The sequence below is a fragment of the Cololabis saira genome, chromosome 12 (genome assembly GCF_033807715.1).
Source record: "Cololabis saira isolate AMF1-May2022 chromosome 12, fColSai1.1, whole genome shotgun sequence".
In the NCBI taxonomy this organism is placed as follows: Eukaryota; Metazoa; Chordata; class Actinopteri; order Beloniformes; family Belonidae; genus Cololabis; species Cololabis saira.
The window spans coordinates 1488942-1516000 of NC_084598.1; the positions used below are offsets into that span (position 1 = coordinate 1488942).

Sequence of the window (27059 nt, forward strand, 5' to 3'; positions counted from 1 at the left end):
TTTTACATCAGATTGCATTCATGCTCGATTCATGCTTGATTCATGCTCACCTTATAAGTGTAAGAGGAGATTTATTTTGGTTAAGAAGGTTATTTTGAAACACTGGGTTTGTATGTGTATATTTATGTATGTGTACGCATATGTGTGCGTATATATATGTATATATTACATATAGTAATAATGCACATATATACACTTTTGGTTTCTACCGTCATGGTATCAATCAATAATATGTGTGCAGACAAGGTTAAAAAAAAAAAAAAAAAAAAAAAAAGAAGGTTATTTTGGGTTCATTATTTTATAAATACTTTATATTGTGATGTAAATCAGGGACTATAATGACACTAGTCAGTTTATCTGTAGTGATTAGTCTGTTTTAGATTGGGCGGAGTGATACGCCACAGTACGGCACTAGGTGCTGTGTTGATGTTCTAAAATCCTACACTGTTGAGGGACATTAAAGTACACTGGAACTCAGCAGAAGTTGTCCCCGTGTTTATCCTACTCACGACCCCAAAAAGGTTTAATTTAATAAGGTAAGCAGTGTTTCCTCTAGGAATTTTTTCAGCAGTGGGGGCATGCTTCCCGGGGGGCGGCGGCGGCGTAAATGTACGGTGTACACAAATGACCACTTGACAGCAAATGTAACTTTCAAAACCTATTTATTGGCTTTTATCCCTGAACTTTTGAAGAACAATCCCTAAACAATAAATAAATGTTGCTTCAACTTCAACTCTAACCAGTTGAAGGAAGGAAGAAATTCCACCCGCTGGACGCCGGTGTGAACCGGTGTTCTGCCAATTTCTGTTGCTTTGCCAAAAAATGCTACCTAAAGGTTTTCTACCTTTGAAGAACTACAATTTTACTGTGTTTTACTCCCTAGCTCACTTCATTTCACCCCCTAGTGGTCCTTGTCGCTTGCCAGGCCGTCATTGTAAATAAGAATGTTCTTAATGACCTGCCTGGTTAAATAAAGGCGAATGGCTGAATGAATATCAAATAAAGCCTTAGAATTGTTGTTTTTTTCTCTTTATCGTATAATGTTCACAAAGTGTAATGCATTCATGTCATGGGTAGTGTATTTTGAAGGATCAAATACTCAACATCCCATATTATCCATTTTACATAGTGCAAGAAATGATGCAAACTTTGAAAATCGACTGTGCGCATGCGCAGAACCAAAAAGTAGCATTTCTCGGCAGGGAGCAGAAATTGTTAGAACACCGGCCGTTCAAAGTGTAGCCTGATTTATGGTTCCGCGTTAAATCGACGCAGAGCCTACGCCGTAAGGTACGCAGCGAAGCGCACCGTACGTGCGCGTCGCCGCGTACCCTACGGCGAAGGTTCTGCGTTGGTGTAACGCGGACCCATAAATCAGCCTTAAGGCTGCAGCGGCGTGGGAGCGATGGATGACTGAGGGAGAACACAGTTTCACCGAGAGTGGAAGGCAGCGCCGGGCAAGTTACGCCACAGTTTGTAGATGTATTGTTGATGCGTGGGCTAACGTGTCTGCTGGGACTATTTTGCGAGCTTTTGCAAAAGCCAGCAAATCCAAGGCGCCGCACGGCACAGAAAGTGAGTCTGAAAGCGAGGAAATATGGACTGGCACAGCTGATTTAGCGGAGCTCTTTAAAGCAGAAACAGAAGATGAGGACTTCGATGGGTTTGATTAATGTAAAAACTGAAATAAAGTAGCCTACAATCAAACAAAGTTTTGCTCCCGCTCTATTTTTAAATACGCCGTGTGTGTGTTTTAAATACAGAAATGACACAAAACTGATGGTGCGCCTTTCCACACGGCGCCCGTATGGTCGCGAAAATACGGTATTTATATATGAAATGTCAGATAGGTAATTTTTTGACGACACCCCAGGGTGCCGCAACACCTCGGTTGAGAAAGGCTGATGTAGATCAAGAGATATTCATATTGATTTTCACACTTTTTTTAACATGACCCCAGCGCAACTTACTCGCATAAATGCGAGTGGATACATATTTCTCTTCGCACCGGATTATTTTTATTCGCAAATGCGATGAAAACTGTTGCACTTTACAGCCCTGTCTTATTACAAGTGTGAACATTAAAATACTATTTTTACCCAACCATCATCATTTACGATTCAGTAAAAGGCTTATGATAGGCTACCTGACTAGCGTCTTCATCATCTGTTGTCTTTCTCTTCTTTGAGAAATATCTGAACAAGCTCATCTGAAAATGCAGTCAGCAGTTAATACATCGTGACCTGTAGATATTAGCTTAATGTTATCAATTCGTTTACCCACACTGAGTTGGCTAATAAGTTACCTTTTCTCCGGTAATTCGCTGCCTTATTTCTTACGGCGACTTCTCCTTTTTTTTTCTTACGACGACTCTGACTCTGACTCTGACCCAGCTCTGACCTGGTGCCTGACGTGATGTCACATTCAAGGCCGCGCTCTCGCGAGTAATTAACTCCAATAGGATCCCCCGAAACACCCCACTCCCTCCTTTGAATTTGGATACAGGAAGAAGAAGCAGAAATGACGGGAATTGCGTCATGACGTTCTCCGTGCGTCGCTGGTTTGATCCAGATATCCTGAATGATTAATCACCATGTAAACGGAATGTTCCGAATGTTTCAGTAACCGGAATATTAGCAATAACCTGAATTTTGACTGCATGTAAACGTAGTCACTGATACGCCCCACAACTGCAGAGACATGGGAGTGTTTGTGCAGAGGACAGGACTCTGATTGTCCTGGGAGTGTGGGGGATTCAGCGGGAAGAGGAGTGGGGAGAGGACAGTCCCCTGGGGTGCTCCTCTGCTGCTCATATCCTACTCAGACACACAACGATTCAGCCTCACAAACGCTGGCCCTTTTGTCAGGTGGTCAGTAATCCAGGTGATTGTGGAGACATCCACCTGTGTAGCAGGCTGGCCGGTGTTAACGGCACTGGAGAAGTGAGGGAAGATGATCCTCTCATCCCTGCTTGGTCTAGATGTGTGTGGGTTGGGGGAAGCATGTGTAGAACAACATTTTCAACTCCAATCCCATGACCATGAGCAAACTGCAGTGTCAACTATCAATAAGTTTACAGCTTACAATTAACAACAGGGATCCTTGTAAGAAAATTGATGCAAGTAGCTTGTTGAAAGAAAGTTTGGATATAATTCTGCGGTGGAAAAAAGGTTTTAGTATAGATTGCTAGTGTAGAGTACTGTCATCTTCGTGCACTTTTAGTGTTTTGAACAAAAACTCCTCAACTGTCTTCCAGAGACATCTGTACAGACAGCCATGGTGCAGCCATGCTTATGAGATACTTTGAATTAATAACTTGATTAAGATGAATAAAGGAAAAACAAAAGAGTGGAGGAAACTGGAGGAGAAAAGTGTGAGGGCCACTTAGATCATGTTGGTGTCCCCCTGCACCATTGGCCTGTAGCAGCAGATTTACTACAAAGCTTTGTTTAAGACCAGCCACAGTGTTGTCCTATAGGTTTAGCTATGACTGTTAGCCTTAATACACCATAGTTTAAACTATACGCTTAACTAAACAGGTTTGAAAGGTGGAGGTGGTGTCACACTCCTCAACCCAGATTGGTAGTTGGTTCCATAGATATGGTGCCTGATAGCAGATATACATATGGATAGTTTATGAATAAACCTCTGCATTATTGCAAATAATGTGGAACACGCTCCAGTTTTATCTCTGGGGGAATTTAAATGACTTGTAGGACGGCTGGTGAGACAGTCAGTGGGGCTCGGCACGCGTACTTTATTTAACTAGTTCCTGTTTTACTTATTTATATTATTATTATTATCTTATGTTCCTGTTTTGTTTTTGTCTCTTTTACGTTCAGTTAGTTTGTAACTGTGTTTTGCTGCTGCTACCTAAAACAAGTCTCTCTTGTAAATGAGACCCTGGGTCTCAATTACATTGTACCTGTATAAATAAAGGTCTAGAACCGGGGTCCGCAACCAGCGCAACCTCCGGTCCGGATCCGGACCCAAATGCCATTCCATCCGGACCCTGAATGAATTGTTAAAATATTTTAAATTTTGACGAGATAATTTATTTTAACCCGGAGCGTTACTTTTCCCCTATCTGACACAACCGTGCCTTTAACGGCACTGCAAATAGCAAGGATTGGAAGCTACAAACCAATCGCATGCGAGTCATAGTACACATGGTTCAACTAGCCAATCACATCGCTCCGAGATACTTAGCTTCTCGGAGCTACTTAGCTTGAGCAAAGTATCTCGGAGCGAGCAAACTGAAACCGAGGTTTGGAGACAGGCACAGACATCCACGCAGTGTGATAAATGAAAGAGAAGGTGGCGAACGAAAAGCGATTGAAGCGAGAAACACAGTGAGAAGATACAGGAAGACAGGTCGTGAGTTACAGGCAGAAGAGGGCAAACACTATGGCACTTTCAAAAAAGAGAAAAGTAGACGCCGAAAATCGAGCATTCAACACGGAATGGACTGATTCACACATGTTCATTCTTCCTGCCGGGCGCACGAAACCAGTGTGCCTCATATGCTCCGAATCCGTGGCACTTATTAAAAGTGCCAATGTCAAGCGTCACTATGAGACTAAGCACAAAGCATTTCACCAATCATACCCACCTAAGTCCGAACTCCGGACGCAGAAAATTCGAAGTCTCGCTGCCCAATATGATCAGTCCACCAGGGTATTAAGCCGTGCTTTCAGCGCACAACAGCGTGCAAATGAATGTTCCCTCCGTGTTGCTTGGGTTTTAGGAAAACACAAAAAGCCCTTTACTGATGCAAGTGTTGTGAAAGAGTGCATGACTGAAATAGCAGAGGCATTACTTGATGGTAAAGAAAAAGATGAGCTCTGTGACAAAATAGAGAAAATACCCCTGTCAGCCTGCACAGCCACAAGGAGAAGTGAGATACTAACTCAAGATACACTGTCCCAGCTGGAAGAAGCTATTTGTAAGGCACCGTGTGTAGGCTTGGCTGTGGATGAATCTACTGATGTGTCTGACAATGCTCAGCTATTGGTTTACGTAAGATTCTTAAACAGGGAGGAAAATTACTTCTGTGAAGACCTTTTAGGCGTGACTCCCCTGCAGACTACTACCAAAGGAGAAGACATCTACCTGGCCATTAAGGAAATGCTATCACAGCGAGGAATAGAGCCAAAACAAGTCATATCAATAACCACTGATGGAGCCCCTGCCATGATAGGGAGAGAAAAGGGAGCTGTGGCGAGGTTGAAAGAAGACAACACTGACCTGATCTCTTACCACTGCATTATTCATCAGGCTGTCCTTTGCTCCGCCCTGTCAGATGAGTGTGCTGAGGTGATGAAGACAATGATGAAAATCATAAACTTTCTCAGGGCATCTTCTTCTTGTCAGCATCGCCTGCTCAGGGATTTTCTCAAAGAGGTTGATGCAAACTCTTATGATCTTTTGCTCCGCAACAATGTGAGATGGCTCAGCAAAGGCAGGGTGCTAGAGCGATTTTGGTCAATTAGACATGAAGTAACAGCTTTCTTGGAACAACTGCAAAGTCAGAAAGTAGCCAACTTTTGTGTGTTTCTAAATGACGAGAAAAACCTGGATATTGTAGTTTTTTTGGCTGATATCATGTCACACCTGAATGGGCTTAATTTGCAGCTACAGGGAAAGAACAAATCTATTTGTGATCTGATGACAGCTGTCCGCTCATTTCAACGAAAACTTCAGGTGTTCAAAGATCTGCAAGGAGACTACACACACTTCCCAAAAGTGAAAGAACAGATGCAGGGCCATAGAGATGTCTCCTCTTTTGTTGACTTTGTTGACAAGTTGATTGAAAACTTCAGGAAACGCTTTGATAGCTTCCGCATTGGAGAGGAGCTCAGCCTCATCATACAGAATCCATTTCTCATCACTGATGTCAGAGCATTCTCAAATGAAGTCACACATCACTTCAAGTGGGCAAACTCTGGGCCTCTCCAGATGCAAATGATTGACTTCCAGGCAGATGTGGCCCTGAAAGAGCAGTTTGCAAGAACCAAATCTACCACCTTCTGGCTCCAGATGGTTTCTGAGAAAGCTTTCCCAGATCTGAAGAAAGTGGCACTGTTTATCTTGACCATGTTCGGCTCCACATACAGCTGCGAGGCAGCGTTCTCTACAATGAACATAATAAAAACAAAATATCATTCCAGGCTCACCAATGAGCATCTGCACATGAGCATGAGAATGGCCCTGACCTCCTTTAAGCCCAGATTTAAAATGTTGGTAGGGCAAGCCAAAGCTCAATTCTCACACTGAGCAAAAAAGTGGGAGAGTGGGATATAAGAGGGGAAGAAAGTAATACTTTCTCTCACTGTTGTTTGTGCCTACGGGCCGAACAGCAGTGCGGAGTACCCGGCCTTCTTGGAGTCCCTGGGAGGGGTACTTGATAGTGCTCCAACTGGGGACTCCATTGTTCTACTGGGGGACTTCAACGCTCACGTGGGCAATGACAGTGATACCTGGAGAGGCGTGATTGGGAGGAACGGCCTCCCCGATCTGAACCCGAGCGGTGTTTTGTTGTTGGACTTCTGTGCTAGTCACAGTTTGTCGATAACGAACACCATGTTCAGGCATAAGGGTGTCCATCAGTGCACGTGGCACCAGGACACCCTAGGCCGGAGGTCAATGATCGACTTTGTTGTCGTTTCATCTGACCTTCGGCCGCATGTCTTGGACACTCGGGTGAAGAGAGGTGCTGAGCTGTCAACTGATCACCACCTGGTGGTGAGTTGGATGCGCTGGCGGAGGAGGAGGTTGGACAGACCGGGCAGACCCAAACGGATTGTGAGGGTCTGTTGGGAACGTCTGGCAGAGCCCTCTGTCAGGGACATCTTCAACTCTCACCTCCGGGAGAGCTTCTCGCAGATCCCGGGGGAGGTGGGGGACATTGAGTCCGAGTGGACCATGTTCTCTGCCTCCATTGTCGACGCGGCGGCTCGAAGTTGTGGTCGCAAGGTGTCCGGTGCCTGTCGTGGCGGCAATCCTAGAACCCGGTGGTGGACACCGGAAGTACAGGATGCCGTCAGACTGAAGAAGGAGTCCTACCGGGCTATGTTGGCCGGTGGGACTCCTGACGCAGTAGATGGGTACCGGCAGGCCAAGCGAGCCGCGGCTCGGGCGGTCCTGGAGGCAAAAACCCGGGTCTGGGAGGAGTTCGGGGAGGCCATGGAGGAAGACTTTCGGTCGGCCTCGAGGAAATTCTGGAGGACCGTTCGGCGCCTCAGAAGGGGGAAGCAGTACTCTGCCGGCACCGTTTATGGTGCGGGTGGGGAGCTGTTGACCTCAACTGGGGACATCGTCGGACGGTGGAAGGAATACTTCGAGGATCTCCTCAACCCGACTGACATTACTTCCACTGAGGAAGCAGAGAGGTCACTGAGGTAGTTTGTAAGCTCCTCAGTGGCACCGGGGGTGGATGAGATTCACCCTGAGTACCTCAAGTCTCTGCATGTCGTAGGGCTGTCTTGGTTGACACGCCTCTGCGACATAGCATGGAGGAAGGGGACAGTACCGCTGGAGTGGCAAACCGGGGTGGTGGTCCCTCTGTTTAAAAAGGGGGGCCGGAGAGTGTGTTCCAACTACAGGGGGATCACACTTCTCAGCCTCCCCGGGAAAGTCTACTCCAGGGTACTGGAGAGGAGATTACGGCCGATAGTTGAACCTCGGATTCAGGAGGAACAATGCGGTTTTCGTCCCGGTCGCGGAACACTGGACCAGCTCTATACCCTCCGCAGGGTGCTCAAGGGTTCATGGGAATTTGCCCCACCAGTCTACATGTGCTTTGTGGATCTGGAGAAGGCATTTGACTGTGTCTCTCGTGCCATCCTGTGGGGGGTGCTCGGTGAGTATGGAGTCCGGGCCCCTCTATTAAGGGCTGTCCGGTCTCTGTATGATCGGAGTAGGAGTCTGGTTCGCATTGCCGGCAGTAAGTCAGACTTGTTCCCGGTGCATGTTGGACTCCGGCAGGGCTGCCCTTTGTCACCGGTCCTGTTCATAATTTTTATGGACAGGAATTCTAGGCGCAGCCAGGGGCCGGAGGGGTTCCGGTTTGGGAACCTCAGGATTTCATTTCTGCTTTTTGCAGATGATGTTGTCCTGTTGGCTTCATCGGACCGGGACCTTCAGCATGCGCTGGGGCGGTTTGCGGCAGAGTGCGACGCGGCAGGACTGAGAATCAGCACCTCCAAGACCGAGGCCATGGTTCTCCACCGGGAAAGGGTGGCGTGCCTTCTCCGGGTGGGTGGGGAAGTCCTGCCCCAGGTGGAGGAGTTCAAGTATCTCGGGATCTTGTTCACGAGTGAGGGAACGATGGAGCGGGAGATTGACAGACGGATCGGTGCAGCGTCCGCAGTTATGCGGTCGATGTACCGGACCATCGTGGTGAAGAGGGAGCTTAGTCGAAAGGCGAAGCTCTCGATTTACCGGTCAATCTACGCACCTACCCTCACCTATGGTCATGAACTTTGGGTAGTGACCGAAAGGACAAGATCGCGGATACAAGCGGCCGAGATGAGTTTCCTCCGCAGGGTGGCTGGACGCTCCCTTAGAGATAGGGTGAGGAGTTCGGTCACCCGGGAGGAGCTCGGAGTCGAGCCGCTGCTCCTTCACATTGAGAGGAGTCCGCTGAGGTGGCTTGGGCATCTGTACCAGATGCCTCCTGGACGCCTCTCTAGGGAAGTGTTCCAGGCATGTCCCTCCTCCCTAGGGAGGTGTTCCAGGCATGTCCCACCGGGAGGAGACCCCGGGGCAGACCCAGGACACGCTGGAGAGACTATGTCTCTCGGCTGGCCTGGGAATGCCTCGGACTCCCCCCGGAGGAGCTGGAGGAAGTGTCTGGGGTGAGGGAAGTCTGGGCATCTCTGCTGAGGCTGCTGCCCCCGCGACCCGGGAACGGATAAAGCGGCGGACGATGGATGGATGGATGGAAAGTAATACTCTAAAACTGTTCAATTGTTAAGATGTGTTGAGATTTATTATCTGTAAAATTGGTTGAGACTGTTGAGTCAAGATGTGAAACATAAAAAGGGAAATTCAAGCTTTTCCTCCATTTATTTTATTTTTCTGAATTTAAGCACTTTATTTGAACATGTAATTTTCATTTATTTTATTATTTTATTATTATTTATTTTCTCTTATTTTGAAATGCAGCCCTTCTTTTATTTAGTTAATGAGAGAACATTATACATTATACCATTATTATATATCTGCAGTCATACATTTATGTTCAGTTCTATGTTACGTGACAATAGATATTATCCAAAAGTTTTTGAATCGTACTGAATTAATTTGATTTGACAGGCAGGTATTGAGTACATGCAGATGTTAATACAACTACTAGGCTACTTAAATATATATCACACTAAATAGTTAGACATTATGATCTTCCGGACCTTTGCTTCAAGACATTTTCTCTAACTGGACCTCTTTAAGTTTTAGTTGAATACCCCTGGTCTAGAATAATAGACTGTCAGGTTCTGTGGTGCACCTGAGCTGTCCTGCGTGGGCATGAGAGTGACAGTTCTGAACATCCTGGCGTCTTTAGAGGATTGGTGGATTTGGTAGCGTCACTAGATGCAGCTCTGCACGGGCCCCTGCAGACGGCTACTGGGTTTAAAGGATCCAGTTTTAAGAGAGTGCATCATTAAAGACATCAGGAGTGCAGATTTAGTCTCCATTCAAGCTGACGACACAATGCATATTTCACCTAGGGGTCAGCCGGTGCTTGTGATCCGTTCCATTGGCAGAGCCCACGATGTGCTAGAGAGGGTTTTAGAATGAATGAATTCCTCTCCAAGGGGCCACAGTTGACTCCCTTGTGGATAGGTTGAGCTCCGTCCTCCCTGACGACCAGAAGAGCAAGCTCATTTCCCAAGCAGACAGTATGATGGTGAAGTGTCATGGAGGCACCACGGGTGGATGCAGAACAAGTTCCAGATGGGACTGTGAATGCACACTATTGGTTCTTCTCCACCAGGGGTCTAACTTGCCGAGTAGATACTTTTCTTTAACTATTCTGCCGAGGTTCTAAGCTGCTGAGTCGGCTGTATCTGACATCATCAAACTAAAGGCCACCGATTGGTCGGGGGGTTGGAGTCAGACGTCTCAGTCAGGATGTGACATCAGTGAAAGAGACTCTGACGGATTCTTGTTCTTTATTCAACCAGCAATGGCAGCAAAAGTGTGTTTGCTGATCCAATTCTAAGGGTCAGATGTTCATAAACCTGGTGCTGAGGTTCTCTTCATAGCTGCTCACGGCTCCAGCTGACTTTTCAGCAGCGGTGAGACGAACAACAAAATTAAAAAACGTCGCTGCTTGAAGCTTCTCTCTCTCTCATTTTTAACTTGATATTGAACACAAGTCACAGACCCAGCAGCACATCTATCATCTCCTCCAGGTTCTACATCTTTAGTGTTGTTGTCTTCTTCCTTTAGATACACAATCAAATACGTCACAGCAGCTTCACTCCAACCTCCTACTTCTGATCCAGGTGCTGAATTGTTCTGGAAAAGAAACCAGGCCGAGCTGAGATGAGCAGAGCTGAGTAGGTGCTGGTGGAAAAGTGCCATATGTGTACTGCTCTGCTCACCAGCTCAGGTCACATCTCATACCCCAAAGTTGAGTCAGTTCTTCTCTGAGCTGGTTGGATTCTGTGGATGCTCTGGCGGTGCTCTCCCTCTTCCTGTTGCTCCCGGCACAGAGGTGGAGGTAGCGGTCCTGCTGCTGGATTGTTGCCATCTTACAGCCACATCTCCTGATGTACTGGCCTGTCTCCTGGCCTCCGTGCTCTGGACACTACGATGACAGACACAGCAAACCTTCTGGCCAGTCTGCATGGATGTTCCATCCTGGATGAGCTGCACTACCTGAGCCCCTTGTGTGGGTTGTAGACTCTCTTTCATTCTACCACTAGAGAGAAATCACTGGCAGCATTCAAACGTGACCAAAACAGCAGCCAGAAAGTGTCACCACCTGCAGAAACAATCCTTTATTAGGGATGTCTTGCTAATTGCCTATAATTTCCACCTGTTGTCTCTTCCATTTGCACAACAGCAGGTGGAATTGATTGTCATCAGTGTTGCTTCCTAAGTGGACGGTTTGATTTCACAGAAGTGTGATTGACTTGTAGTTGCATTGTGTTCCCTTTATTTTTTTTGATGGTTGTGTATATATACAGTACACACACACACATACATATATATAGGTTATACATACATGAACATTTAACATGTGTTAAAAGGAGTAGGAAGAAGTAAAACGTATTTAATCCTACCCTTTCTCCAGTAGACCATAATTACACCTGTGACACGGACAGTCCCCCAGGTTGTGACGGTGTCTCCCTTCCTCCTAGCCATTTGATGGACAAGCCCCCTCGGTGGGAGGATCCGACTGGACGAGGCCTCTCTTCTGGAGACGGTTCTGCAGGAAACGGGAGCGGGTCAAACATTCCATCACTGCTGTCAATGTCGACACGGAATCATATGGACATCACCACCCCCCCTCTGCCTCAGGTACGCTGTACAACACCCACATGACACGTTTCCCTGGTTGTACCCAACAAGCGGTTTCTTTGTTAGTTATCTTGTATGGAATGTTACCACAGGTGGGGAGGGACCCAAGTTGGTAACTAAGAAAAAAATTCAAATTTGGTTAAATATCAAACTGCCTTTGTTCTAGAAAATCACAACTTTTGATCATGTTTTTCTTTTTAATTTAGGTTAGTGCCGAGGTTCTACGCGTAGCTGAACACAGACACAGAAGAGGACTGATGTACCCCCAAATATACCACATTTTGACCAAGGTAAATCTTTTTTCTTTTTTTTTTTTCTTTTTTAATTCATGCTTGACTAAGTATAAGGTGACCTGTTCAAGAAATATAGAAAACAGAGTCCGTCTAAAAACAAAGAGAAGAACACTGTCAGTGTAGAATCGCAACGCTTTAATTTGCGTGTCCTGTCAGTCACAACTTGTAAGTATTTTCAAGGTCCATTTATAATCTGAATTTGAGATGGATCCGAAGACGGAGAGCCTTCTGTCTGTACCTTGCATTGATTTAGTTCTCTTTTGATACGGAGCCTCGTTGTTTATATATTACCAATGAAATGGAGCAATACCACCGGAAGTGATGGGGGCAGTTTAGAGGGAATGACGTCACAGATGAGACTTCACAGCGGGTTACAAACACTGAGTGTCGGAAAGACTGAGTGTCGGAAAGACTGAGTGTCACCGTAAACTTTCAGTTTGAGAACTGGAAAACATCTAAAATGGGAAAGAGCTGTTGTGCAATCGACTGTACTCATAGATTTAGCAAGAAATCGGAGTTACCGAGTTTTACAGACTGCCGAAAAATAAACTTAAGAGAGACAAATGGATCGCTGCAATTCACAGAAACAACTGGATTCCAGACACCGAAACATGGATTTGTGGTAGTACGTTGGGTAGCTAACGTTAAACGGTCAAATCATAAAGTTCGGTGTCCTCATCACTTTAATTTCTACAACAAATCCTGCCTTGAAGTCGGACCAAACATCAAGACTTTTGTAAGCCTTCAAGCTTTGCTTCGTGTATTTCCCCGGCGTAGAAATTAAGTACAAATATCAGGAAACTGGATTGGTGGCCAAATATTAATGTCCATGAACCACTGGTTCTTGGTAACTGTACCAAATATTAATGTCCATGAACCACTGGTTCTTGGTAACTGTACCAAATATTAATGTCCATGAACCACTGGTTCTTGGTAACTGTACCAAATATTAATGTCCATGGACCACTGGTAACCTTTAAGATCCGCATCCGCAGTTTATCCAAATAACGCCTGTTAAGAAATTTGACCCGATGTTTTGGGAGATGAGAAGAGCCCCCGCCCCCGGGGAGCAGCAGCAGCTCACAGCCCGAAAACAGACGTATCCGCCGGGTCAAGCTGCTGCGTCGTCCCGGGAGAGAAACCTGTAGCTCTGTTGAGAATTACGCTGGCTGAAATAAATCATTTAGGAAGATGTTGGTTTAATAGATTAAATCTAACAGTTGTAGCTACGCCTGTTAAGAAATTTGCTCCGAAATTTCGAGATTTTTGTCTGCCGGCTCCAGAGCTGATGGTTTTGCGTTAAATCAACGCAGAGCCTACGGCGTAGGGTACGGCGTAGGGTACGGCGTACATCGACGCAGAGCTAGGCTCTGCGTTGGTGTAACGCAGAACCATAAATCCCTTTATTCTGGCGTGATCTTCGGCAACTTTATCTGAAAGTGTGTAAATTACCCAGATAACAGCTGGATTACTTTGTGGTTTCTGAAAACTATTATATCAGAAACATCCAAAACAAATCTGTCACAGGATTATTTCTCTCTATTTCTCACAAAAAAATGCTTGCTCCCTTGGTCACAGTCTGAGACGAGTCTGCCTGTTTTCCCTCAGTCGGCGAGTCAAATCGACGCAGAGCCTATAGCGTAGCTTACGTAGCCTACGGCGTAGCTTACGTAGCCTACGGCGTAGGTTAAGTAGCCTACGGTGTAACCTAACAGCCTTTACTCCGGCGCGATTCTTCGCGAACAGTGGACAAAGAAGGGATTATGTACATTCACTGAGTCAATATTATGAAAGTAAAATATACATTTGTCGCTAGCAATGTAATAAAAACGCATTTTTATGCAGAAACTAACTCAAAATATTGATTTATTCACTAAGAAATGTCCGCCATGTTGTTTTTTTTTATTCAGTCCGCAAATGACGACGAAAAGCATTCTGGGAAATTTTCATACCCCCTCGCTCGCGAAGTCAGCATGTGGAATTCCTCGATTTGAAGGGGCTATCCTCAGCCCCTCGCCCTCGTTATGCCCCCTCCCACTAGGTGAAAAGAGGAATTGGGACACCACTACCCTCACGGGAACGCGCAAAAGTTAGGGGTAGTGAAGAAAACGAGGGCGAGGGGGTCAATTGGGACGCAGCCCAAGTGACTTTAATTTAAGCTGATAATCAGCTGTTATCCCATCTTCTCCACTAGTTGCAGCTGTTTTTACCACTCAGTGTGAGTAAGGAGGCTGGTCCAGTGGGGAAGTGACGTCAGCGCAAACCCTCTATTGAGCATAGCGACTCAATCGTTAATCAAATATGAGAAAACAAAACAGAAAAAAAAAGAAGCTGCTCTGGCTCACATGGTCTGTGTGGTTCAGTGAAGCAAGCATCAGTCCTTACAGCGGACATCCCAAACTAGTTTCGTCATCAGTTTGGGAAAAATGAAATAAAATAATAAAATAATTCAACATTTGTGTACTGACTTGGGTTCAGTCTCATACACCACCACTGTCCACTACGTCTCACGACGTAGCGCAGATAAAACATTGAACATGAACATGAGTTCACTGTTCTCCAAGCACCTCTGCAGTCGACCCTTCTCTATATGTGTAAAGTTGCTTTCCTCAACGAAAATTCAGACTAAATATCGTCGTCAACGAACCTTAGTCACCTGAGGAAAACGAGACGCAACGCAATGAAAATTCTGGTCATGTGACGATAACGGTTATTAAATATATAATGCAATATCGTAGACGAATAAAAACCAGACTAAAAGGTAGATTACAGAATAAAATGTGTCTTTATTTTCGTTGACCAAAGCGAGACGAAATGTTCTACCAAAGATCCTTAATGTCCATGTTTTCAGTAGTTTGTGTATGTATCTGGAATGAATGTATTCTTGAGTCTACAAGGTAACAATAATATGATAATAAGATAACCTTGATTGCATTGTATATATATATTTTTAATTTATGGAAAAGGTTTCAGTTTAAATTGACAACATGACTGCCCTCTGGTGGACGTGCTGCTAAACAACCATACAAATGTTTATGACGTACACAAGTAGGAAGGATACGTTTAGAATGGGTGGTAGTAAAAATGTACGAAAGTGGAGTAGAACTTGACCTTACCACCCAGATTAAATAGATTAGTGGAATTTCAAGTTTATAAGTTGTAAAGTTTTAGGACATCCTGCTTACAAGGACTTGTAGTTGCCCAGTCTTGAAGTGACATCACCCTGAAATAAGATTTGTTATTTTTTTCCAATATTATCCAAGTGAAAAAAAAGGAATTCTAGAATATTGTTTTTAAATAACACATTTTGGACACAGGTATGTCCATTGTAGCTCACAGTGGTATAAGATGCCATGGTAATGAAATGCAGATTTAACAAGAAAAAGCTGCATTTCCTTTGAATATTGGTTGAATAGTGGGATGCTGAATGAAGCTGAACTTTTCTGAAGAAACAGCTAAACTCTGCTGAAACTCAAGAAAGTACTCACATCAGGTGAAAATGGGAAGAAAATGGCTAAATGTACCCCAATTTACCACAATTAAAGGAATACGAGAGAGGTAGTGAGGATAGGTGGAGGCACTGAAAAAAGAGCTGAGAAGAGGATCAGCTTTAAAGAAAAAGAGAAGGTGAAGAGAAGAAAAAAAGCTGAAGGGAAGATGAGCTTCAAAACGTCCACCATCATCCCGTAAGGACTTGAGACCCGTGGCCCTGACGTCTGTGGTTCTGAAGTAGGACATCCCCGTCCTGCTGGACTAGATGCTGCTGTTAACCGGGCCCTTCCCTTCCTCCTTCCTCATCTACAAAGACTGCAGCACACAAAAAACATGCATACGCCACTTTCTACCAAGTAAGCCAAACTAACACGGTTTACATGAAGTTTTATATCTGTTCATGTTGCATTAAGCTGCTGCTTCATTTCATGCCATTCAGAATGCTGCACTAAGGTTAAGCCAAAAAGTATTTTAATTTTCTTGTGTTTGTGAGTTTGACTGGATGTCATTCAACTACCTCCTCTTTTTTTTTTTATTCATTGCCAAAATGTATCTGATCGGGAAAAAGTATCGGAAATGTATCGGGAGCCAAAAAAAGTGAAAAGTGAAAAATCGGGATTGGCAGAAACTCAAACTCAAGTGATCGGATCGGGAGCTAAAGAATCCTGATCGGGACAACCCTATCACAATCTGATTTGAACATGGAAAGTTGCACACTTGAAGGCTGGCGTACATTTCTGAGGTTTGGTCCGTTGGAGACTCTGATGATGCAGGGAAGTCCAGAATATGAGGAAACATGACGTCAACAATAAGTTCAGGACCACATGAAGGACACGACAGTCCTCACATCACCAGATAAGTTACACAAGAGTGGAACCTGTCAATCACAACCATGAACCTGTCAATCACAACCATGATGGAACCTGTCAATCACAACCATGATGGAACCTGTCAATCACAACCATGATGGAACCTGTCAATCACAACCATGATGGAACCTGTCAATCACAACCATGATGGAACCTGTCAATCACAACCATGATGGAACCTGTCAATCACAACCATGATGGAACCTGTCAATCACAACCATGATGGAACCTGTCAATCACAACCATGATGGAACCTGTCAATCACAACCATGATGGAACCTGTCAATCACAACCATGATGGAACCTGTCAATCACAACCATGATGGAACCTGTCAATCACAACCATGATGAAACCTGTCAATCACAACCATGAACCTGTCAATCACAACCATGATGGAACCTGTCAATCACAACCATGAACCTGTCAATCACAACCATGATGGAACCTGTCAATCACAACCATGGAACCTGTCAATCACAACCATGGAACCTGTCAATCACAACCATGGAACCTGTCAATCACAACCATGATGGAACCTGTCAATCACAACCATGATGGAACCTGTCAATCACAACCATGGAACCTGTCAATCACAACCATGATGGAACCTGTCAATCACAACCATGATGGAACCTGTCAATCACAACCATGATGGAACCTGTCAATCACAACCATGATGGAACCTGTCAATCACAACCATGATGGAACCTGTCAATCACAACCATGATGGAACCTGTCAATCACAACCATGATGGAACCTGTCAATCACAACCATGATGGAACCTGTCAATCACAACCATGATGGAACCTGTCAATCACAACCATGGAACCTGTCAATCACAACCATGAACCTGTCAATCACAACCATGGAACCTGTCAATCACAACCATGATGGAACCTGTCAATCACAACCATGAAGGAACCTGTCAATCACAACCATGAAGGAACCTGTCAATCACAACCATGATGGAACCTGTCAATCACAACCATGAACCTGTCAATCACAACCATGATGGAACCTGTCAATCACAACCATGGAACCTGTCAATCACAACCATGATGGAACCTGTCAATCACAACCATGATGGAACCTGTCAATCACAACCATGATGGAACCTGTCAATCACAACCATGATGGAACCTGTCAATCACAACCATGATAGAACCTGTCAATCACAACCATGATGGAACCTGTCAATCACAACCATGGAACCTGTCAATCACAACCATGATGGAACCTGTCAATCACAACCATGAAGGAACCTGTCAATCACAACCATGATGGAACCTGTCAATCACAACCATGGAACCTGTCAATCACAACCATGAACCTGTCAATCACAACCATGAACCTGTCAATCAAAACCATGATGGAACCTGTCAATCACAACCATGATGGAACCTGTCAATCACAACCATGATGGAACCTGTCAATCACAACCATGATGGAACCTGTCAATCACAACCATGAACCTGTCAATCACAACCATGATGGAACCTGTCAATCACAACCATGAACCTGTCAATCACAACCATGAACCTGTCAATCACAACCATGAACCTGTCAATCACAACCATGATGGGACCTGTCAATCACAACCATGATGGAACCTGTCAATCACAACCATGATGGAACCTGTCAATCACAACCATGATGGAACCTGTCAATCACAACCATGGAACCTGTCAATCACAACCATGATGGAACCTGTCAATCACAACCATGATGGAACCTGTCAATCACAACCATGATGGAACCTGTCAATCACAACCATGATGGAACCTGTCAATCACAACCATGATGGAACCTGTCAATCATAACCATGATGGAACCTGTCAATCATAACCATGATGGAACCTGTCAATCACAACCATGATGGAACCTGTCAATCACAACCATGATGGAACCTGTCAATCACAACCATGATGGAACCTGTCAATCACAACCATGGAACCTGTCAATCACAACCATGGAACCTGTCAATCACAACCATGATGGAACCTGTCAATCACAACCATGATGGAACCTGTCAATCACAACCATGATGGAACCTGTCAATCACAACCATGATGGAACCTGTCAATCACAACCATGATGGAACCTGTCAATCACAACCATGATGGAACCTGTCAATCACAACCATGATGGAACCTGTCAATCACAACCATGATGGAACCTGTCAATTAGGGGTGGGCGATATGACCTAAAATTAATATCACAGTGTTTTTCATCTTTTGAACGGTGACGGTATAATATCACGGTATTTTTTGGTACGTTTTGGGAGGAGTAGCCTGTCCTGTCCCTTTATGTGAATAAGGTTAATATTTTTATAATAAGTAAATGGTAGGTATCCTTATCAAAAAGAGACATGGGAGAGTATTATGCATTCTCAACATATTTATTTGGCAAAAAACCTAAAGATCTTACTTAACAGTGTACAACAAAACAAAAATTAGCAGTTTAGTAACACAAGAACAGTGTAATAATGTGTACTTTTACTCCGTGTACAGCTCTGGCAGACACTTCTGGCTAAAAAATGTCCGACCAGGCAGCTGGTATCTTGAATCCAGAGTGTGAACCACATGTCTAAAGCCATCTCTCTCCATGGTTTGAATGGGCACCATGTCCTTTGCGATATATAGTGTCTGTCTGTGTCTGTGTCTGTCTGTCGTTGTTTTTCGTGAGGGTTACGTTCCAAAAAGAACCCGTGATAAGTGATATCCGCATAGTAGCAACCCTTTTTTTTTACAATTATTATACAAAGCTTCAAATTGCAGAGATCAGCACCGCCTCGCACGTATTCCACTGCTATTCTGAGCCGCTGCATCCCGACTCGCGCTGTAGCGTCTTTTTCTTCTAAAGCCGCGGTACAGGTGTGTTTTTTCGAGAGAAGAACATGGTTATGGGTATTTTTTTGTCACTCTTTTTTTCTTCTGGGCAAAAAGATTCTTATAAACCGACATTCATTAATTTTTTCTCCATCTTGAAGTCGGTGATTCGTATTCCAGCAGGTTGAAACACCGCTCTGCGCTCTGGTGCTGTCAAAGACCCGCCCAGCTCTACTTCTGATTGGCTAGTGTTAGTTTGGTTGAGAGCCAGAGCTGCTTTCCTCTCATTCCATTGGTAGACGAACTCGGTTAACTTTTTTTTTCTCTCAAACTTTTTTTTTTTTTTTTTAAAGCAGTCAAACTCGCATGCCGAGAAAAAAAACTCTGAGATCCGGCACGGTGCCGGAATACTTTAAGCCCTGCATTTCTTACTACTCTTGTCGTAAGGTGTAGCAGCAGTAAACGATGCCTGCAGTGAAAGCTGTGTAGTCTTGGGACCGCTGCTGGTCCCACTTGCGCTCGTTTTGGCCCGGGTTGCCTCTTCATATTCACGGGCGTGCGTGTTTTTTAAGTGATGAAACGGGTTGCTTGTGTTTCCACCTCTTGCTGTCACAACACGGCGGCAAACCTTGCATATCACCGACGTTTGCTCCGTGTCGGATGATTTAAAACCGAACCAGTTCCAAATAACGGAGGTGCCTCCTCTTTTTGGAACGAGTTTTCCTCTCCAACGGCCTCGGTCTCCACTCCACTCCACTCATCTCTTTTCAGATAATATGCTACAAGCCCGATCCTTTTTTTATGATGTTTCACCAGTCGTTTCTTTATTGATTGCCCAGCTTAAGTGCTCGTAACGCTAATTTAATGGCCACTCCCTTTTTACCAGCTGCAAAGCTGATACAAATGTTTTATTTTTTTATTTGCAACAAGATATAGCCTATAGTATATAAGGACAGGTATTCAGACCACAGCTGAACGTTTGAAGAAAATGTAATGCCTTATTTAGGCTTATTATTTTATAATTGATTTATTACGGTATTGATGGTATTGCAAAATCCATGTCGTGGCGCAGTGTCACACCGGGGATGACTATGACACCGGTGTACCGCCCACCCCTACTGTCAATCACAACCATGATGGAACCTGTCAATCACAACCATGATGGAACCTGTCAATCACGGGAGTCCGTTAGAGGAACCTGCTGGTGCAGGATCAGGAGAGAATCTTCAGGGACTACAACGATCTGCTGGTCCAGGGATAAAAGCCAGATCCTAAAATATCCCATAACTGTGTCTGGACAGACGGACATTAAAACAAAATTTGTTGCAAAGAACCGGTTCTGTAAAGGTGTCTTTTTAATATAAAACTAACATGTCTCTGAAAAGTCGGTTGGTACGAACTGATGTGATTCAGCAATGAATGAATAAAGTTTTTATTGAATGTTTTGGCAACTTTCAGAGTCTGATATCAGTCAGCTGCAGGTGCTGCAGGTCCAGAAAGTGTTTCTCCGGTGATGGACCGGGATCTGGACCGGTCTCTCCTCCCGGTGATGCAACACTCCGAGTTAGAAGGACTTTGTTCTCTTTTTCTCACGTTTGCAACTCGATAATCACGACAACAACTTGTCTTTATTTCTGCACCTGTGGTTTGCGGACGTGATTGAGGTGGAAGGGGGGGTGTATAAAGGGACAGGTATGTGCTTCACGCAGAACATTGTTGTCTTAACAACCCTGAAGATGGCAAAGAGACACGCTTATGAAGCACAGTTCAGCAGCACAATGGGACTGGCGCAGCTGAATTAGCAAAGCTGTTTAATGTGGAAACAGAAGATGAAGAGTTTGAAGGATTTGCTTAATGTGTAAAGTGAAATAAAATACAATCAAACTAAGTTTTGCTCCCGCTATATTTTTAAATAAGCACACTTGTGTGTGTGGGTTCTGCAGCGCGTGTGATGCGCGCTGCTCCAGCCCGACTTTCTGGTTCCCAAAGCGTCATTTATGTTGTGCTTGCCTGCTTGATGGACAGAAACGCCTATGGTGATTTTTAAAAGAAAAACTTTGCATAAGACGTTTCCAGCCAGAGTCATTATAAGGGCGAATGAAAAGGGTTGGCTGGATGAAGGGATGATGATCAAGTGGCTGAGACAGGTCTGGAAATTCAGACTGGCGCAGCTGAATTAGTGGAGCTCTTTAATGCAGAAACAGAGGATGAGGAAGGGTTTGATTAATGTAAAAACTGAAATAAAGTACAATCAAACTAAGTTTTGCTCCCGCTCTATTTTTAAATAAGCACACTTGTGTGCTTGTGTGTGTGTGTGTTTTGCCGCACGTGTGTGCAGTTCCGTGTCTATAGACTGCGCCTTTTGGGTCGGTGCGCCGTATGTGTGTTTTAAAACCAAAAATTACACACAAAACTGAGGGTGCGCCTTTTCACACGGTGCGCTGTATGGTCGTGAAAATACGGTATTTATGATAATGTACACCTCGTTGGGCATTATCCCTTACACATTGTTCACATTGTTATACTTATGAGAGAGGTGATCGCGGACATCCACAATGTGTAAAACTCAATAAACGTGTACATTGGGCTTAATCCGTTAGTATATAAAACACGTGACAGTAAAGGAACGAGGAGCAGTTTTTCGTCCACCAACTTAAGTTCTGGTGTGGGTTCTTAAATTACAAACAAGAAAAGGAGAGTGTAATGATGCATTAACGCTGCCCATAAACATTCACAAACCCTTACGATCATAATAAAACCACAACTATTCATTGAACGCAACACAAAGCAAAGAACAATACCCATAATGCAATGCAGCTGAAATCGGAAGAAATGCCCCAAATAAATTATTTTTCCAGCCTTCTGACAGGACTGTCTCCAGCTCACAGCCGATGGTTTTTTAATTAGTTTTTACTTGTTCTTTGTTAGGATGAGCGGTTTTTAATGGATAATTATCCTCATTATCATATTCAAATATATCTACTTGAGGGAGGAGACAAGGATTTGCTTGATTCCACGTTGATTGTGATGTTCAAAGGATTTGGGCGTACGCACAGTTTTGAACATCTGAATTTAATTTTTTTTTTTGCATACGCAAGAATTCCATGGGGGGATTCACGCAAGAGAAATGTCCCAGACAAATCTGATCTGATTTAATGTTAACATGGCAATTGTGGAGCTTGATGGATAATTGACAGTTCATAGGTAATAAACCTGTTTCTCTTGAATCTCTTGAGATTTATTAAGTTATTATTGCTTTCGAATTGTTTACCTTGTGTTCATGTTATTCTAAAATGACCCTATAATATTTCTAGATCTTTTATTCTAGTGATGTCAGCAGCTCAAGCCAAGCGGTTGTAGGGAACATCAGCTGCTCCATGTCAGGCGCTGGTTCTGCTTTTGAGAGGAACGGTAGATAGTTATTTATTCTCAGATATTCAGACAAGTAAATCAATTTGTATTCACAAATTAATGTGTGTAAAAACCCTCCCTACCTTGTTTAGACATTGTAGGAGATCCAGCTCTTAGTCGGAGCGTCTCAATTTACTCCTCATCACTTTCTTAAACGACATATATTCTGTTCTTTCGCCTCTGTCCACATTCATTTCTGTGTGCGTGTTTGCTAGCTTTCCAAATCCAATCTGTCTGTCTGGGGGGGGTCAAATATAATGATGTATGTAGCAATAATGCCGCGTTCCATTTACCTCGGAAATCGGAACTGGGAACTGGGAATGGCAGCCATCTTGGAATGGTAACTCGGGGGTGGTGAAGCTTCTCCCACTTTCCCAGTAGGAAATCCCACTTCGAGGGGCGTTCCAGTTGAAAATTCCGACTAGGAACTGGGAAATTCCGACTTCCGAGGACAAACGGAACGCGGCATAACTACCAGCTGGACCACCTGCAAATATTAAGAAAAAGTCAGGGAGTAATAGACCTGTACATTTTGTAAATCAGTTAAAACCTCTAAATGTCTGTGAGACCACCTTAGCATATGAGCTGCAGCTGTCAATCACAGAGAGGGAGGGGCCACAGCTCTATACGGCTCCCCGTCTGCTCCATGATTGAGCAATTAAAAGGCTGCAAACAACATTTTTATATAAGATATACCAAAAGAATTCTGTCAGCATGAGCAACACTGGTCTTTCCTAAACACAATGATGTAATTTTGATCACAGTGGTGCTTATTATTTGTGATTTAAAGCAGGTTAAAGAGAAAAGATTTATTACAGGCTGCAGCATAAAGCAGACGCTGGTTATCAGAACTCTGTGAACTCTTGAGTTTATGCCAAAAAAAACAAACAAATGCACAATGAAACAAAAGGCATATCTGTTAAAGGCAACAGAAATGTCTTTGTGTTGATATTATTATTATTATTATGGAGAGTAATTTTTACGATTACAGTTAGTTCAGAATTCTCCAGCTCGTCTTTTAACTGCTGGCACTAAAACACAATCATCACATCACCCCAGTGTTGGAAACATGCTAGTGGCTCCCAGTTTGCTTCCAGGTTGATTTAAAAATTCTTCTATTTGCTTGTAAATGTCTTCATGTCTTCGTTCACTCCCTTTCATGTGGGCAGATCAGTTGCTGCTTGTTGTTCCCAAGACTTTTGAATGAGCGTAAAACTCATTGGTTTTGTGTTTACCTCCCGATTTAGCTTTTCCAGTCAGTGAACAATAGCGTCTGAGTGGAAGAGGATATTGTTGGCGTTAGAGCTCATCGATGCAGAACAGCAAATGCTTTCCTTTTGAAATGTTCCATCATAAATGAAAGAACTGGTGGGACGAGGTGGTCCGTAAGCCCTTTCAATAAGTCCAAGTAAATGACGCACACGTTGGACCACTGAGGACGATGGACGAGAAGATGCACTTCAAGTGATGCAGGATGTGGGTGTTTGATTCAGTGATCATTTAGGAACTGTCGTCCAGCCCCAGAAAACACACACCATGCCTGCCGTGGCTGTTACAGGGGAAACTAGCACAGCACAGGGCTAGTGAGAGAGACACATCATCATTTCAGAAGCCTGATGGCCTGCTGGTACAAACTCTCTCTGAACCTGCTTGTTCCAGTGCAAATGGTCTTGGTCTTGGGTTTATTATTGTTGCTGTTTCATTTTGAAAGTCTGCGTCTTTGTGTTTTAGGCCGCGTCTACGTTACGTTTACGTTACGTTTACGTTACGTTTACGTTACGTTTACGTTACGTTTACGTACGCCGTAGGCTCCATAAATCAGCTCCCGAGCCGGCGGGCTGTTCTCATCCTGAAAACGTTGGAGCAAATTTCTTAACAGGCGTTATTTGGATAAACTGAGCCCAGGTTGGGGATCTTAACGGTTACTTTTACGCCTGAAAAAATATTCAAACTTAATAAAGTGGCATATTAACAGCTCTACAGCTGAAATTAAAACAGCTTTTAGCTCTCAGCTTCCTGATATGGTGTGACGTATGTGCAAACGTAACTACGCAGTCGCTTACGTACCCGAACGTAAACCACACAGTGACGGAGCAAGTGGTGTCCCAATCCCTAGGGAACATTACAAGGGCCTTATAGTTTGTGGCTTCACTTTTAGGGCTAGTGGTAGAAAGTGAGGGGTGTAAGTTCATATACTGGGGTTCACATACTTCTGTAACTGTTTTGATAACGACTGTTCAGGGCATTTGTTTATCACTCTACGTAAGTTTTTTTTTAAGATGTTACATTTATTTACTTGTATGTATTTATGTGTATGTATTCATTTATTTGTAATAAAACCATTTTGCTGGATGTGTGTGTGTGCGTGTGCGTGTGCGCGTGCAATGTGCAATATCACTCTCTGCAACGTGCAATTATGTAAATATCCATCTGTTATTTTTGTATATACTAGTATTTCTTCTTCTTATTATTATACATACCAGTTTACTGTCTATAGTGTGTTATTATTACTGTATTTGTTATTACTATTTCTATTGATGCCTCTTGTTTTTTGCACTATCCCCCTTTGCTGCTGTGAACTGCAAATTTCCCCTCCGTGGGACTATTAAAGGGTTATCTTATCTTATCTTAGTGGTGGGACTCAATTAGAAAATATATATAATTAATTAGAGGCTTTTTAATTAATTAATCGCATATCAATATTTGCCACGAGAAGCAACATTTTTCAATTTAAATGGATTTTGGTATATGACTGAATCATTGAATTGACAGATAAATGAGCTTAAACAACAAAATTTTATTTATTTTGATAACTGATTGTTAACATAAAGTGCAATATGAATAATAGGAATATGATTGCATTGTCCACAAGGCACAAACTTAAATTCAAGTTGGCTATATTCAAGCTTTTTCAAGACTTTTTGTAAACTTTCTCTATCTTAAACACAAAATAGCAAAATACATGCAAAATAGGTAAAATATCCTTGTCATAAAATAAACAGGCCAACAGTTAAACATAAAGTGCCCGCCGAACCAGCAACGACTTCCCATCGTTTCTGTTTCCATGGTTGTTTCTCTGTTGAGTTCTGTGCATCAGTATTACAGGGAACTTATACCGGGAACAATGAGAAATGTTCCGCATTGTTTGGAGTGCAAAAGTAAATTGCGATTAAATGCGGGGGTTTTTTTTTTTTTTTTTTCTCTCCTTGTCTGCACACATATTATTGATTGATACCATGACGGTAGAAACCAAAAGTGTATATATGTGCATTATTACTATATGTAATATATATACATATATATACGCACACAAATGCGTACACATAAATAAATATACACATACAAACCCAGTGTTTTTTTTTTTTTTGGGGGGGGGTGACGACATCCACTGCCAATCCAGGAAGCAGGAACACACGGAGACACACGTCAAGCACTGGAAATCTGCAACAACAAAAAAAAACACAAACAAAGCACGAAACCGGCACGGAGCCAACCAAAACAATAACAGCAATCGACCTAAATCTTGAGATCTGATCGCAGTCTGAGCTAAGCTATCGCTACCGCTACCTAAACCCAAAAACTAGAGAGCCAGCATGCAGGTGAACAAGCCAGTGTGTATGTCTATGTGTGTGTGTGTGTATGTATATGATCATGCGTGTGTATGTATATGATCATGCGTGTGTGTGTGTGTGTGTATATGCATGTGACTAAGTGACTGTGTGTGTGTGTGTGTGTGTGTGTGTAATAAACCAAACAAAGCTCCACCTGAAGTGTATCTATAGTGGGGGAGGGGAGGGAGCAACCCCGCCACCCGCGAGACCAGAGGCCGACACGGAAGAGCCCGGAACCCAGGCCACCGGCAACCCCACAGAGGGGAGAAGTAGGAGGGAGGCAACCCACCGCCTGCGAGGCCCCCCCCCCCCCCCCCGGCGGCGGCCGAGGGGGCACGCGGGCGGGGCCCCCACGGCGCGGGAAGAAGCAGCCAGGGACCCCGCGGCGGCGGACCGCGACCCAGGCGATCCCCGGCCACCCGGTCCGGGCCGGACACGCGGCCAGGAGGCCCTCACCCTTCAGGCCAACGACCCCCACCCGGCAGGGGCCAGCCCGCCCGGAGAGACAGAGCCGCCCCGGCCGCCGACGCGGGCAGGCGCACCCGTCCCCCACGAAAGTGGCCCCCCAAGACCAGAGGGGCGCCCCGCCGCAGAGGCAGCGGGGGGGACCGGAGACGGGCCCGGAGAGAGGGAACCCCCCAACAAGGCGACACCCGTGTAGGCCCGACAACGGAGGGCCACAGACCCAGGCATCCCATTCATTCATCCATTCACCTATCCGATACCTATACTAATAATAATATAATATACTATACATAATAATAATAATAATAATACTAATAATAATAATAACCATCTTTGTATAATATAATATTCATAAATTATTAAGTTTTGATGTCCTGCCAATGGAGGCTCAAATCCTCCATGGCAGGACCCTTCCATACCGCATTCTCACCGACACAGACATACAATCACGCACCGTTTCCCCCTCCCCGGGGGGGTGCAGCACCGCCAGAAGGCACCCCAGGCTGCACGGCGGGCCCCGCCAGGCCCGGGTAACCCGACCCACCTGTCCCAGGCCCAG

At 44.3% G+C, this 27059-nt stretch overlaps 1 protein-coding gene and 1 long non-coding RNA gene across 2 annotated transcripts in view; one reads left to right on the forward strand and one right to left on the reverse strand.

The window, feature by feature from the left end:
- The window catches only part of LOC133456638 (uncharacterized), a 219415-nt gene that overhangs the window by 105684 nt on the left and 86672 nt on the right, over nt 1-27059 (reverse strand). The gene's annotated exons all lie outside the window — the stretch shown is intronic.
- fam120c (family with sequence similarity 120 member C) overlaps nt 1-27059 on the forward strand; it is a 100567-nt gene that overhangs the window by 31902 nt on the left and 41606 nt on the right. Inside the window, exons 8-9 of the mRNA XM_061735147.1 lie at nt 11370-11529; nt 11736-11819. Of these exons, the coding sequence (XP_061591131.1) occupies nt 11370-11529; nt 11736-11819 (244 nt within the window). The remainder of the gene's footprint in view (nt 1-11369; nt 11530-11735; nt 11820-27059) is intronic.